This window comes from Patiria miniata, unplaced genomic scaffold (assembly GCF_015706575.1).
Source record: "Patiria miniata isolate m_02_andy unplaced genomic scaffold, ASM1570657v1 HiC_scaffold_1, whole genome shotgun sequence".
In the NCBI taxonomy this organism is placed as follows: Eukaryota; Metazoa; Echinodermata; class Asteroidea; order Valvatida; family Asterinidae; genus Patiria; species Patiria miniata.
The window spans coordinates 30,752,398-30,768,477 of record NW_024037047.1 but is presented as its reverse complement, the minus strand read 5'-3'; the positions used below and the strand labels follow the sequence as shown (position 1 = coordinate 30,768,477).

At 38.7% G+C, this 16,080-nt stretch overlaps 1 protein-coding gene across 6 annotated transcripts in view; it reads right to left on the bottom strand.

Moving 5' to 3' along the window:
- Positions 1 to 16,080, bottom strand: part of LOC119728691 (syntaxin-like) — a 79,970-nt gene that overhangs the window by 63,152 nt on the left and 738 nt on the right. For all 6 annotated transcript variants that reach the window (XM_038201056.1, XM_038201049.1, XM_038201033.1 and 3 more), the window contains exons 2-3: positions 9,164 to 9,244; positions 8,230 to 8,329 (exon numbers count right to left, since the gene is read on the bottom strand). In XM_038201056.1, the coding sequence (XP_038056984.1) occupies positions 8,230 to 8,329; positions 9,164 to 9,244 (181 nt within the window). The remainder of the gene's footprint in view (positions 1 to 8,229; positions 8,330 to 9,163; positions 9,245 to 16,080) is intronic.

Below are 16,080 nucleotides of genomic sequence, written 5' to 3'. Positions count from 1 at the left end.
TATCACCCAAACATTATCAACCCTCTTACTATTTAAACAGTCCCAGACAGTCAAAATGTTCATCCACTTCCCCTGCTTTACTTTTGACAGAGGGGGGTCACCAACAGTCAGATCATATGTTGAGCAAGCACTGTGTCTAGTCAAATTCAGTCAACAGACAAAGCAGGCAAGTTGTGGGCACAGCTGGTTTACCAATCACCCCCAATCAAAGCAAAGCTGTATCAAGTTTAAAAAACAGTCCCAGCCAGTCAATCCTGCTTTAAGTAGGCTGGGAGCTCTTAACTGTTGAAAACAGTCACTTGATTGATTTTGACTGCAAGGACAACTTGGCACAGAATGTACAGTACGGTTTATTTGCATAATTATGTTCCGTAATCATTCACATTATCCCAATTCCACAGCCGGAAAAAAGGGTCATCATTAATAACGTACATGTTTCATGAATGCTTTTGGGGGGAAATAAACATGATCAAAATTAAAGTCAACGTCAAACAAAATCAGCACTCCTGGGTTGGATTGGAATTGGAGTTGCCAATTTACATAATTTACCTTAGCTGAGATACCCGGTAGGCCCCTAGCTTTCTAATTCATGTTGTGTCGTCAATACCATTTCTAATGATTTTGGCAATTCTGGACAGATGTCAAGATGTGACAGATGTATGTTGCGCTTGTTGTTATAAGGGGTGGGGGATCTGTATGGTATGGCCTGCGCCAATGAGCGTAAGATTAGGCCCTGGTTAGGATCAATACAGAAGCTTTTGGCTTGTAATTAATAAATGGTATAAATCAATCACATGCATACATACACGAAAGTTCTGACCATGTACATGTACATTTTGTACCGGTACTGGTACATGTACATGTACATGTACACCTGTACAATGTCCATGCTAAGGTAAAAGAATATGCGCGTACAACAATGTACACGTATGCCCATGTACGTACATTGTAAGTGTGTACATGTACGTACATGTGTACGTACAGTACGTACATGTACACGTATACATGTACAAGTATACATTAACACGTACATGTATACATTAACACGTATACATGTACACACAGGAAGTCATAAATTAATAATTAAATCATCACCATGTACCGGTAGATTTATCTTCAGTGCTCATCAAGTATGTTGCAGAAAATGCCAATTGCTAAAAATATCTGTGCAAAAATTAACTATTTGTACAGACTTTTTGTGTCTGTTTCTTTCACTGTCAAGCCCACGCAATTTGTTTTGAGTAATGACAGTTAGTCAACCTTTTCATTTAAAAGGGCGATTCTTCAGAAATTGAAACTAGATAATTTTTTTTGGGGGGGGGGGGGGAAGTGGCTCCCAAAAAGTGTTTTATATGATGTACCGGTAATTGTTCACTAACTAGTTAGGCTTAAGTCTTATTAGTAAATAAAGATCTATGCAAATTTCTTAAGAATATTTACATACATATAATAAGTTGGTCTTTCCGTGCATAAATTAGCATGATTTTAATTACAAAATGTCACACATGTGACCGATCAAAATGTCACACATGTGACCGATCGAAAACAGAACAATACCCATTTACCTGTAGTAAAACTGAAGCAGAGGGTGTACACTGTTTACGCATTCTGTAAATCACGAAAGACTAGTCTTACTCCAAAATAAGTATGGGTGTCCTTAGAACTTCGGAGAAAAGCGAGAATTTCCTATAGGGGCCGGCTACCATTTTTTCGTCTGATGTCACACATGTGACCAAACTTTGATGACCCCTCCTAATATTTTGACACAATTTGTGAAAGTAGAAACTATACTCCGAGGCAGGGAGTAAAAAGTACTAACCTGATGAATCAGTGAAAGTAATAATCAGATGTAGTTAACAAGGGGTAAAGCTTCAAAAATCAGACAAGCCCAATTTTATGTCACAAAGTGACCGAAGATTGTGTGCACATTGATGTACGTCATCAGGTGTGCTCATTCTGTTCACTTGTTTTCCCCAAAGCAATAAAATAAATATAGAATAAACTGAACAAAAAATGGGTGGTCAATAATAAAACATGCGTTTAGGCCTACTAGAATAGAATGTAAAACACTTGCCGAAAAAAGCATTGGGCTTGTTCTAGACGATCTTACGTTGTATTTCAAAGCGGTGGGGTGGAAATGTTTTGCTTTAATTATTTAAAGGGAATGTACATTGTACATCATTGGCTTTTGCTGTCATTTTCAGAAATGAACTATTTGAGGGGTTAGTGTAATAGATCAAATATTGTTACACTGACATGTTTGAAGTTTCGGTGTTCAAAAATGCTGGAAAAACCAAGAAAAACAAAACGTTCAAGTAGTCTGGTTCCCTGACTCCACTAAATACAAAATGGATAAATTTACAGATGCCGGAAAATTGTAAGGTCAGGGTACCAGTCTAGCTGGCCTGCATCCCTTCGTGAACATGTAACCAATAGCAAACAAAATTTGGACTGAATTAATGGTAAATTTGGAGCAATAGTTGAAAAATAGTTAGGTTTTTCCAACGGTGGTCGGCCGACCACTGCTGGAAAATTTTACAAAAATGTCATTTTCTTGAAAATGACTTCACACCAGGTGCCATAATTTTACAGGATGCTTTAGACTGTCATTTACCAACATCCTATTAAGGTATTTCGTAAAAACTTGGTAGTTTTATTTTTCGATGTTTGCAAATGTTATATATTCCCTTTAACAACATTTTTACATACATGTACATGAATGATGAGAAAAATTCTTGGTCTGATTAGTTTACATGCCCTTGCTATTACAAATGTGTGTACTAATGTGAACAGATGGACAGTCTTCCGCAACAACAATCTCAATCTGACACCATCTGATAATAAAACCCTATATCAAGTTGCAGATTAAAATTAATAATCTTGTATCACAACTTGCAACACACACGTTCACTGCTAATTAAATCCCAACTACATGTGTACTGCTGTCTGTCACTTGTACCGGTAAGCCCAAATACAAGATTTACTCAACGGGCTAGCCCGCTGCCGTACACATGCTTATCATATTTTAAGTCATATACCGGTACGTACCGGTACAAGTCGTCCAAGTACATGTACATACACAGTACGGTACCTGTACGTAATGGGAGCCATTAGAAATGGTACCCGTACGGGAAACGTATGCGGCTCAGAAAAACTACCGGTACCTGGTATACATGTAAATATCACTATTTTTTTGTGGTTATTTCACTTAACCACATGCCATGTACAGGCATGCAACTGGGAAATCACACAAAAAATTCCCAGACTTTGTACAGTGTTTTTCTATTTTCAATGGCACACATGGGAAGTAAAACAAGAGGAAATCAGCTGATCCGAGGAAAAGTTGCATGCCTGCATGTACATGTAGGTACATGTACGTGTACACATTATGTATCTTAACATTTGATGTACCGGTACGCGAGCATGCACAATGCACATTGCCCTCAGTGTACAAAATGGCGATTAAAGGGACACTGCATCCTGGAATACGCCCAATTGGGCTACAAAACGCATTTTGAACGAAATGATAAAATCGGAAAGAACATTTAAAAGTAGGATGTAAACATCCACACAACTATCCTTCCAAAACTGGCACTTAAATTCTTGTGATATTTGTGCGAGAACGACTTTCGGGGTCCACTTTTGCGACCCCAAAAAGTCGGGCTGTTCGTGCTAGTTGTAATTCCAGCCGTAAGGGTTCGCCTTTTGCGGGTGTGTAAGAAATCACATATTGTGCATTGGTGATTGGTCACCGCTGTTCGTGAGCACGGTGCTGTGTACGTGTGTAATACTAGAGACACACAATGTGTTTCATACGGTACATTGACTGAAAATGACAGGAAAAACATATGCGTACCGTAGCCCTGGTGGACTCCCTTTCCTCCCTACGTTACGGAGGGAGTCCTGGGTAAAAAGTGCTCAAAACCGAACAAAAACATTTCTGACCAATAATTTAAATATTTTTACCTTGTTGGAGAAGCTAATTTTTACGTCGTAGTATTCTATGTGTCCTTATCTGTTGGGCCACTGGGTTCAGGAATTCCATATGCGATGCTGACCGACCTTAATCTGGAAAATAAACTCTAAAGCAACGTTAAACTTGTACGTGTTTGTAGACTCTTTTCATCAGTTTCTCACCGCCGAGTCTATTCTAGTCTAGTCGTACATGATGTACGTCTGTGAAGCGTGTAGTCTGGTTCCCTAGACCGGGCAATTATTCTCGACGCTCATATCACGTCTGGTCCGGGGGCCAGACTATGCAGCATGAATATGCAGTGCGCATGCGCGATTTGCTTAGTAACCACCCTCATACGCACGCGCACTTACTTGAAGGCGCGGTCGCTAATCCAATGACCGAGCGTGTTTTCGCGTTAGTTACCAGAAACACGTTTCGGCTTTGGTAATTGGTTGAGCGTTTTCGCGACATCGGTTGACTGGAGTGACGTCACGGTTCCAACCAAAACTAAACAAATGAGGGCGCTAGCGTGCGTACGCGCTTTCGTACGCACGTACATTGTACATGACGTACGACTCTGGGAATAAACTGATGAAAACAGACTACAAACACGTACAAGTTTAACGCTGCTTTAGAGTTTATTTTCCTGATTAACGTCAGTCAGCATCGCATATGGAATTCCTGAACCCATCAGCCCAACAGATAAGGACACATAGAGTATGTAGGTGTGAAATAAGCGGCTACAACGAGGTAAAACATAACAAAACTCTGGTAAAAATGTTGGGTGGTTTCATGTAGAGAATTCTTGCCCTGGACGTTAGTCGTATTGCAATGAAGACTTCGTCCAACCTGGGCTAATGCGTACCGGTACTTCGTCGTGTCCGATGTAAACAACCAGGTTTTTATTTTTATTTTCTCGGGAACGGTAAGACATTAGGTTGGTTTCCTTCCATCAGATGTTTGAAATAGGATAAGTACATGTAAACAATCCAAAACATGAAATTTTCAGGGATTTCAGGATGCAGTGCCCCTTTAACAAGCAACCTTTTTCAAGCCGCATACATTGTACATTGTACAAAATGTATGTACTGGTGCCTGTACATGTACATTGTATGTATTCGTTACACGTATCATGGTCCCTAATGTCTTTCATGCTTGTACATTTTTGTAAGTTGTATGTACATGTACAGTGCATACATGTATGCTGGCCCGTTTGCCTTTTAAACAAAATATTTCACCTGTCAGAAGATTTATCACTACTCAGTATATACAGTGTGTGAGCAATGATGCGTGAAAGGGTTCACATGACGGGCCACTGAACATTTCCACTTGGTTTCCTTTCCGTTTTACGTTACTGCTCCTCCCCAATGCCTGCATAATCACCCTGTGTAACCAATGTGGGTTTTTTGGGTATTTTGTAGCCAACAAATGACTGGGGATTTTTTTTTTTTGAAAAAGTGGCTGGGATTCTTTTAGTTTAGTCGGAAAAGGGGGTATCGTGCACCCTCGGAAATCAATTTCTAATCAACGTTTCTAGGTAAGAAAAAATGCGTAGAAAACGATTTGCTATGTTAAAAAATTCAAAAAATGTCCCACGTATTGTTTTTATGCAAATTAGTGCCGCCATTACCGAAAAATCTATTTTTAATTATATCTCAGCCAATATTGCAGATAACTGAACAAACTAGGTGTCTAAACCCATGTTTTCAAGGTCGGAGATCACAATAAAACTATTCTGGAAGTGACCACATGTGTCTGTGGCATAGGAATATGCAAATTAGTGCCGCAAATACCGGAAAGTCATGTTTTTGGCATATCTCGGCCAATATAGCACATAACTACACCAGTAAGGTGTCTAAACCCATGTTTTGAGGGTCAAGTATCATTAGAAGACTATTCACGAAGTAACTATGTGTGTCTTTGGCATGAAAATATGTAAATAATAAAGTGTCGGTTTATCCGCTCTTTGATTTTTAGCCAATATCTCGGCCAATATTGCACTTAACTACACAAGTAAGGTGTCTAAACCCATGTCTTGAGGGTCAGGTATCATAAGAAGAGCATTCACGAAGTAACTATGTGTGTCTTTGGCATGAAAATATGTAAATTCTAAATTGCCGGTTTATCAAAAAAATGATTTTCCGCCAAATTATATTCAATTTCAGCCAATATTACAGTTTATTTTGAATATGATGGCTTAAAATAAACTTTGATCATTATTGCTTATCAAAAACCCTTCTGTCAACATTAGCTGCAATATTGGCCGAGATATTGGCTAAAAATCAAATTTCTGATAAATCGACACTTTAGAATTTACATATTTACCTGCCAGAGACACACATAGTTACTTCGTGAATGGTTTTCTAATGATACCTGACCATCAAAACATGGGTTTAGACACCTTACTTGTGTAGTTAAGTGCAATATTGGCCGAGATATTGGCTAAAAATCAAATAGCGGATAAACCGACACTTTATTATTTACATATTTTCATGCCAAAGACACACATAGGTACTTCGTGAATGGTCTTCTAATGATACTTGACCCTCAAAACATGGGTTTAGACACCTTACTGGTGTAGTTATGTGCTATATTGGCGAGATATGCCAAAAACATGACTTTCCGGTATTTGCGGCACTAATTTGCATATTCCTATGCCACAGACACATGTGGTCACTTCCAGAATAGTTTTATTGTGATCTCCGACCTTGAAAACATGGGTTTAGACACCTAGTTCGTTGAGTTATCTGCAATATTGGCTGAGATATAGTTACAAATAGATTTTTCGTTAATGGCGGCACTAATTTGCATAAAAACAATACGTGGGACATTTTTTGAATTTTTTAACATAGCAAATCGTTTTCTACGCATTTTTTCTAACCAAGAAACGTTGATTAGAAATTGATTTCCGAGGGTGCACGATACCCCCCTTTTCCGACTGAACTATTTGGTGAACTCAAGCTGCCCTTGTGATGATTTTCTGTTTATTAAATTTATTCCTTTTTTTAGGGCGTGTGTGTTTTTCATTGTCAGTGTTTCTGATTTTAATTTAAACAAATCATAAACTTAGTCAATTATACTTGCACTCAATCACCATGCACTGAGTGGTTTAGAGTTAAACCCATTTGAGGGGGCAAATTATGATGTTTCATTTGTAAAAAAAAAAAAAAAAAAAAAAAAAAATCTGAATTCTGTTTTTGTGAGTACAGAATATATTCAATGAAATATTTTAAATGATCTGTTCACAAGACAACTTTCTTTACTAAAAATCTAAATTGCACAACAAACAAACAAACACAGGGATATGATTATTTCACTATGCACAGGTTGATTTCTGATTGACTGCTACACTGCATCATACTGACAAGAGGTGATTAAGAAATGTTTAATTTTTCAAAAATAAAAGGTTTCTTTCATCACTTAACTCCCTCTTTTCAGCAGACAATTGTACGAATTCAGATTTCTGAACTGCTACAGGTCTATAAAATAAACATTAACCCTAACCTTCCTAAATCTTTCGGGCGGTTTTTGGGGGATTTTGGAGGATTGAGGCTGAATAGTACTAAATGTATCGATCAAGCCAGCAGGCCTTATCCTGGATTGTTTATGTTCAGCCATGCATACCGGTACATGTAAAATCAACCCTGCATATTTCTTGTATCGAGACCGCACTGCTCCTGAACGCCATTGGCACTTCCTCAAACCATTAGCAGTAATTGGCAGAGGATTCTGCAGGATTGAGACAGTGGTCGACCCCTCCATAGACTAACTTCATGAAATAACAGATGATTTTGGAGGATTGAGGCTGGATCCATTTTGTTCATGGCGGCAATTAGAAGATTTTGCAGGATTGAAGTTGCATCATAGTCAGAGGGCCTAGGGCTCAGGGTTAAAACTGTGATCAGCAACAGTTAACCCTAACCACCCAAACCCTTCAAAATCCAACTGCATGTTTTGCTGGAATTTGTTGGAATGAGTACTGCACTAGGAATCTGATTATGGGGTCAAGCATACCACCGTAATCATAGTTCGACAGTTTGGGCATTGAGGTACAATACAACGTATGATGTTGGACTTTGCAAGAGTGAGGAAGGTTCCTAGTTAATCACTCGAAGGGGTTACATGTAGGGTTAATTTAGACTGGAATACCGGTCTATCACAAAGGCTTCCGTGAAAACCAGACAATGATTGGATGCCACCAACTGCGAGTTGTTGACAGAAAGTTCAGAAACCTCATTCACCAACTGCGCGCTGAAAACAGACAGCTTACTTACTCTCATCAGGTTGTGGAGCTGAGAGAATGTCACTGTGTTTCTTCTTGACCTCTTCCACATTGTCGGCAATCTTGTCTATGTTATTGCGAATTTCTTCCACCTGATGTAAAAAAAAAAGGAAAGGAATTGTGGTTTTACTTTAAAAAGTGTCAACCAAACAAGATATTTAGGCAAGAATAGGTTTAACCCCCTACTATAAGAACTGTCACAAACCACTTCCTCACAGGCTGGCCAATTGCCAGAACTCCCATGGATTAAAGGTACAGTCCATCATTTTTAATTTGTGCATTTTGTTCCTTTCAAGCAACACACGTTGTCAAAACCTAGAGTTGCTGAACAAGTAACCTGATGAACTTTCAGCTCAGCTTCAGCTGTAAATTTCGAGAAAAATAACATTCTAGGATCTCGATTTCAAATCATAAGTTGCTGAATCATGTTTTGAATTGGGCCTGAATTCAGCGTCCGAGACACGTTCTCACTGAGCCGATTGCAGCTATGCGATGTCGCGCACCGATCCGACAAATTATACAACCGCGCACACGTGTGCGTCATGCCAATGCTTGCGCGCACTTCGCCGAATGAGGAAATTTCCAACAGTGCGTCTTTAGATTAACGTTGGAAAGACCTTCTTTCGTTGATTTCTTCAAAATGACAGCTTGCCAGAAAAAATGATTTCACAGGGAGTTCAGTCCCCTTGCTATCTTTCAGCCAAGTATGTTTTTTTTAACAACAATTAAGTCAGTTGCATGTACTTTTTGGATAGCTGCAAATGATGGACTGTAGCTTTTAAACCACATAACTGTCAAAGTCTGTTGAACTTGAAGGGGCTTGATAGATAAGTTGACCTTGAATACTGCTACAACCTGCATCTTCTTAGATGGTGAGATGTGGATGAAAAGAACAAACTGAACATTTTTGTGAGGAATGTTTTTACCTGATCAAAGAACTCGTCCATGTACTTCTCGCTGTCAACGTTGACGGACACATCATCTGGCCCAACATCATCATCATCCCCCTGAGGACAAAGCAACACAATAAAGAACGAATGATTGCTAAGCTGGGATGTGAACCCCAGACCACTGGATAACAGGTCAAATGGTTTATTAGTTACCTTGTGACAATTCAAACAATTCACAAGAACAAAGCAGTTATACTGAGTTTTGTTTGTACCGGTACAGTGTGTGTTATCATCAATGTCATGAATGTTCCTTCTAGCACAGCACCTTAAAAGGACCCTGGGTCCTGGAACAGCCCAATTGGGCAACAAAACGCGCTTTGAACGAGATGATGTTAATCGGAAATAACATTTAAAAGTAGGATATAAACATCCACACAACTATCCTTTCAAAACTGGGCGTTTTTGTGTTATTCCTGTATTATGCGTGCGAAAACGAATTTTTGCGACCCCATAAATTCGAGCTGTTTTGATGCTAGTTGTGATTTCATTCGTAAAGTGTTCGCCTTTTCCAAACGTTGAAGAAACCATATTTTTTCCATAATTGGTCACCGCTGTTCCCGAGACACACAACGTGTATATCGTACACTGAGAACGACTCGAAAAACGTATTCGTACTCCGTCGTGTCCGATGAAAACAACCAGGTTTTTTTTTTCTTTTCTCAGGAACCGTAGACATTAGGTTGGTTTCCTTTCAACCAGATGTTTGAAATAGGCTAAGTATAAAACAATCCAAAACATGAAATTTTCGGGGATTTCAGGACCTAGTGCCCCTTTAAATACTCGGGAAAGAAAGACATACGTGTACATGTACACATCACAACCTGAATCCCCAAAATATCAACTTAACCTTTAATTAATTGAACATTTAATTGAATCCTTAATTGTTTACTTTAAAGAGGTTGTGGAATGCTCAAAGACATTTCCGTCATTTTTCGGGTATATGTAGCCTAAGGTTTGATGAAATAAAAACGACTATTGTTTCTGTCATAAAATGAGTACAAAAGGTACATTACTTTTGAGAGCTGTTTTTCAAGTCCTGTCATGCCTGTTTCGACCCGAACGTGCAATGTGTGTAAAAGTCGTCGTTGCGGGCAGCAAACAAAACACAGTAAATCGTGACGTAATAAACAGGACTCCCGATGCAGAGTAGCATAAACGAGTCCTGTTTATTACGTCACGATTTTACTGTGTTTTGTTTGCTGCCCGCAACGACGACTTTTACACAAATTGCACGTTCGGGTCGAAACAGGACCTGAAAAACAGCTCTCAAAAGTACCTTTTGTACTCATTTCATGACAGAAACAATAGTCGTTTTTATTTCATCACACCTTAGGCTACATGTACATATACCCGAAAAATGACGGAAATGTCTTCGAGCATTCCACAACCTCTTTAATGTGGACCTGATTGTACATGTACATGTATGTATGTAAGTTCGGCATTCACTCGCTACCACTCTTCCTGGTTCATGAAAAGCCTGCCCATTCGTCTAAGAGAGTTCCCACCCATATTTCAACACAACACTGACTCAAGATTACGTGTCTTTGTTTAAAGGCCCATGTGGTCATTCAATCCCGCGGAGTAGATCAAATCATCGTACATTCTGTTCAGCATCTCACTTGTAACATTTTGTTGGCATTAGACTGTGAGCTGAAAGGGAAATTCCGGTGAAATCGGATTTCGGTTTGAAATTTTTTTTTTAGAAAGCCGGATTTTGAAATCTCCAATTTCTCCCACCACTAACCTAGACTACATTTTAACCCTAAAACCTTCCAAGGTATGTTGGCTAGAAACCCTGCCAAACGCAGCAACATGCAACACTTGTCTAAAGTGACAAGCCTGCCCAGTGCAGCCCATCATGCCAAAAGTCTCAAGGCCAAACTGCCTCAGAGTTGGTGATCACCCAATGCAGCAGGATACAACTGTGGCATCATATGGTTCTTTAGGACTACCAGTATCTCTCATTGTCTCAGAAGCTGGCCGGTTTATGCACTGGACAGTGTTGGTAGCTGAATGCATCAAAGTGCACCAATTCTTTTCCATCTGATGCACTGTGTTGCGTCTGGTAGGGTTAGGGTAAAAACAGTAAAACCAAATTTTGCTGGAGTCCCTTACCCATTATCTGTCATGATATACATGTACAGTATATTATGTAACCTTCCAATTAAAGGGAATATACAACATTTGCAAACATCGAAAAATAAAACTACCAAGTTTTTACGAAATACCTTACTAGGATGTTGGTAAATGACAGTCTCAAGCATCTTGTAAAATTATGGCACCTGGTGTGAAGTCATTTTCAAGAAAATGGTATTTTTGTAAACATTTCAAACGGTGATCGGCCGACCAGCGTTGGAAAAACCTAACTATTTTTCAACTACTGCTCCAAATTTACCATTTTTTCAGTCCAAATTTTGTTTGCTATTGGATGTATGTATGTTCATGAACGGGTGCAGGCCAGCTAGACTGGTTCCCTTGCCTTACAATTTTCCATCATCTATAAATTGATCCATTTTATCTTTTGTGGAGTCAGGGAACCAGACTACTTGAACATTTTTGTTTTTCTGGGTTTTTCCAACCTTTTCGAACACAAAACTTAAAAAATGTCAGTGTAACAATATTTGATCTATTATACTAACCTCTCAAATAGTTCACTTCTGAAAATTACAGCAAAAGCCAATGATGTACATTCCCTTTAAACTAGCGTCTGTAGGGTTCACGCCCACGGTGCTGAATGACCCTCCTATGACCCAGCCACCATTCATCAATGGTGTCACACAAGAATGCAAGGTGGGAATATTTTGATATCGACGGCTCATGCAACAGTAAAGTACCGGTACATGTACGGTACATGTACATTTGTACAATGTACATTGTACATGTACATACATGTACACATAACGTTTGTGGCATGTTTTGTAGCAAATGAATTATAATTACCCCTCATGCATCATGTCATACAATCCATTTTTGTCCAGTATTACAGTACAGGGTACATGTAGGTGTAAATTACGATCAGACCAATGCAATGTACATGTACAGTCGACTCCTGTTAGTACGAAATCGGCGGGACCCAGTCAAAATGTTCGTATTATCCGAATTTCGTATTAAAGGGAAGATACAACATTTGCAAACATCACAAAACGAAATGATCAAATAATCACGAAATACCTCACTAGATTGTTTGGGAATGACAGTCTAAAGCATCCTGTAAAATTGTGACTCCTGGTGTGCTGTCATTTTCAAGAAAAATGGTTATTTTTCCAACGCTGGTCGGCCGACCAGCGTTGGAGAAAACTGGCTTTTTTCAAAAACTGCTCCAAATTTTTCATAATTAGTTATTCTGCGTTTTCTTTGCAATTGTTTACACACCTGTGAATGGGTACAAGCCTGCTAGACTGATTCTCTGACCTTACAATTTCCGAAAGTCATGATTGCTCCGTTTCATCTAAAGTGGGTCAGGGAACCAGACTACAAGAACACGATTGGTTTTCATGGTTTTTCCAAGCATCTACATGTACAAGCCCAAAACGTGAAACAAGTCATTTCAACAATATTTGCTTTAACATATTAATCCTCCAAATCCATATATTTCCAAAAATTGCAGCAAAAGCAAATGTTGTACATTCCCTTTAAATTATCCGATTCAATGGTAACCAACCCATTGTTCACTTCACTGTTCACAGGCCTTTGTCATGTTTGTTGGTAACCACAGCGGGCGATTAGTGAACATACCACGGTGTGGGCAATATTATGTTAACTGACTTAAACCCATTCATGACCGTAATTATGCTGCTTTCAGATTACATGTACCGGTAGGTCTGAAAGAAAAAAAAGCCACGAAGTTAAGCTTTTGTGTGATTTTTTTTTAATAAATGGGTTGCTACATGTAACAATGCTTTTTTACTCAACGGGGTCACCAAAACCTTTCGTCTTAAAAGGAATTTCGTACTGTCCGTTTTCGTCTTACATGTAAGTGATTTTTTTCCCCCATAAGACATGTGCACAATTTGCCGGGACCGAAGGTATGTATTTGTAATAACCGGAATTTCGTCCTCACCGTTTTCGCTATAACGGGAGCCGACTATACGTACATGTACCGGTACATGTATCGGTACTGTGTACATGTACATGTTTGTACATTTGTTTTGTTTTGTACCACTGACAGTACACGTACACTGTGTGCAATGTTCATTTTGGACTTTCCCTGTCTATTCCTCTGAAGAAGCCACTGGTCAATTCTGTGAATCAATCTATTGCTGTATAAGTTTAAGGTACAGCTCCCATGTTATTATGTAAAACTAGACTGTATTTGTAAAGGCCAAGAGATAATCCCATTTTTTTTAAATTTACGTTTTAATTTTAATGTACAAACAATGAACTTGGCTCCTTTATATTGTACGTCTACACATACAATGTACCCGTACCGGTATGTGTGTGTGTTTGCACACATAAAACAAAAGCTTCACCTGCATTGTACTCTATACATGTACGCTATGTCATGTATGTGAGGCCAAAAAAAATAGTTCTGCTTTCGATATCACAGCATTCGAAAATAGGGTAGGTAGGCATTTTTTGTTGGCAGTTATTTTAGGTATGATCATGTGGCATGTACGGAGGTGTCTGCATATACACGTACATGTATAGTCCAGGGCAAAAGGGAGTAATTGATAGTTTTGGGTATTTTTTTTTCTCATTTTTTCCATAAAAAAAATTAGGGTAGGGGCTGTCAGAAAAGGGTACATGTAGGTACCGGTACAGTGTAGGGTAGGTAGGGAAACCAGAAGCAGAGCTATTTTTTTGGCCTCAATTATCATTGTTTATTGTTCAAAATCAGAGTTTCTAGTGTTCCATTTTCCCTTCCCAAGTACATGTACACATTTTACAACTACATCAATGTGCACATGTACATGTCACATGTAGTAATGAAAAATATTGCAGGTTCATCAACCATTCATAATTTAATACATGTACTTCATAAACTGCCCAAGAGGCAACCAATGCAAAATGTGACAGCTGGGTCATGTACTGTACATGCACTGTACCGGTACATGCACATTTAAAGGGAAAATACAACATTTGCAAATTGCAAACATCAAAAAATAAAACTACCAAATCATTTTGAAATACCTTGCTGGACTGTTAGTGAATGAAAGTGTTAAGCATCCTGTGAAATCATGGCACCTGGTTTACTGTCATTTTCAAGAAAAGTGGTATTTTTGTATCAATTTCCAATGCTGGTCGGCCGACCAGCGTTGGAAAAAACTGGCTTTTTTTTCAAATACTGGCCCCAATTGACCATCGCACTAGTTTGCAATCTATTACACACCTATGAACAGGTGCAAGCCAGCTAGACTAGTTCCCTGACCTTACAATTCCCCAATGTATGTAAACTGCTCTGTTTCTTCTTATATGGAGTCAGGGAACCAGACTACAGGAAAATGATTGTTTTTCTTGGTTTTTATAGCATTTTCGAACCCAAAACCTCAAAAAAGTCAGTGTAACTATATTTGCTATATATTTCCAACCCCCCAATTCCATCCATTTCTGAAAATTATTGCAAAAGCAAATGATGTATATTCCCTTTAACAAAATTGTTCTTTAGCAAAAGGTCATAGTTTCATCATGGAGAACATCAAGTATTGCCGAAAGCCCACAGGTATATATGTACATGTATGCAAACAGTGTTCTACGAATTGCATGCATGAAGTGTTAAGTTAAGCGTGTTTGTACTTGTTGGATGAGAAGTACATGTACATGTATGACTTTAAAAATGTGCATAAAAACAGTCTTACTCATGCATGGCCGTAAGCATTGCATGTACCGTACATGTACAAATGTACACACATTCATTTGTGTCACAAGTGTTCACAATGTACCGCTACCAATACCATACATGTACAATGTACATGTGTCACCAATGTGTGGTTTTTCAATCACTTCATCAAGTTCATGCTTCATAAATCTTCCTCCAATCTTTTTTGCAGGTCGCTTTGAGTGTCTACAAGAATACTGCAGGTAGTGTCTGTTTTGCATGTAAATTTTCACTTTCTATTGTTCTGTGGACAGGCGATGAATAATGATGATTAATGAAGCAAAACTAAAGGGAACCGAATTGCACGTTTTGAAAGGTCAACAACATTTTCATTGTATTGGTAAAAAATACCCCTAAAGAAGCTAAGTTAAATGCATTATACTGAATAATTTTGAAACAACCAATTTCAACAAGAAGCAAAGAAATGGAGACAGCAAAGGTAAAACTGGTATTTTAAGTTCATGCCAAAGGTCTCCGGATCGAGTCTGTGCAGTGAGAATCTTGTTTTTCTTTTTATTTCTGTTAATACATAGTTTTCTTTACTTTGATGTGTTCAATCAAATCCTGCACGTGATAGCCCCACCATAGGCAATTGTGCAGTAGCTTACAGATACAGAAATCCTACCTTTTGTTTTAATGAAGTAGATATTTTATTTTCTTAGTGATCCGTGGTTTTGTGGGGGGGGGGGTTTAAGGGAAAAAAGGTAGGCCTACATGTATGTAAGTCTGAGAACCATTTAGTTGACAATTTGACTCCAAGTCGAGCCTAGCTTGAGTATAAACTCCAGCTCCAATGCATGCTCATCAGGAATTTGACATTTAACGTCAAATTCTTGACGAGTATAGGAGGATCGGAGCCGGAGTTACTCAAGCTACTGTACCAAGAGCCAAACATCGAAAGATCCCGAAGTTGAATATTGTCAGGTCACTCAGAGTCAGAGAACGCGACACTAGGCTGCCGAAACGATACTGCCACTGCGTAATTTCGCCCTTATCAAATCATACTTATTCAAAACTTTTTAATCCAGAATCAGAAAACAAGGAAAACTCCTCAAAAAGGAAAGATTCCCTATAATCT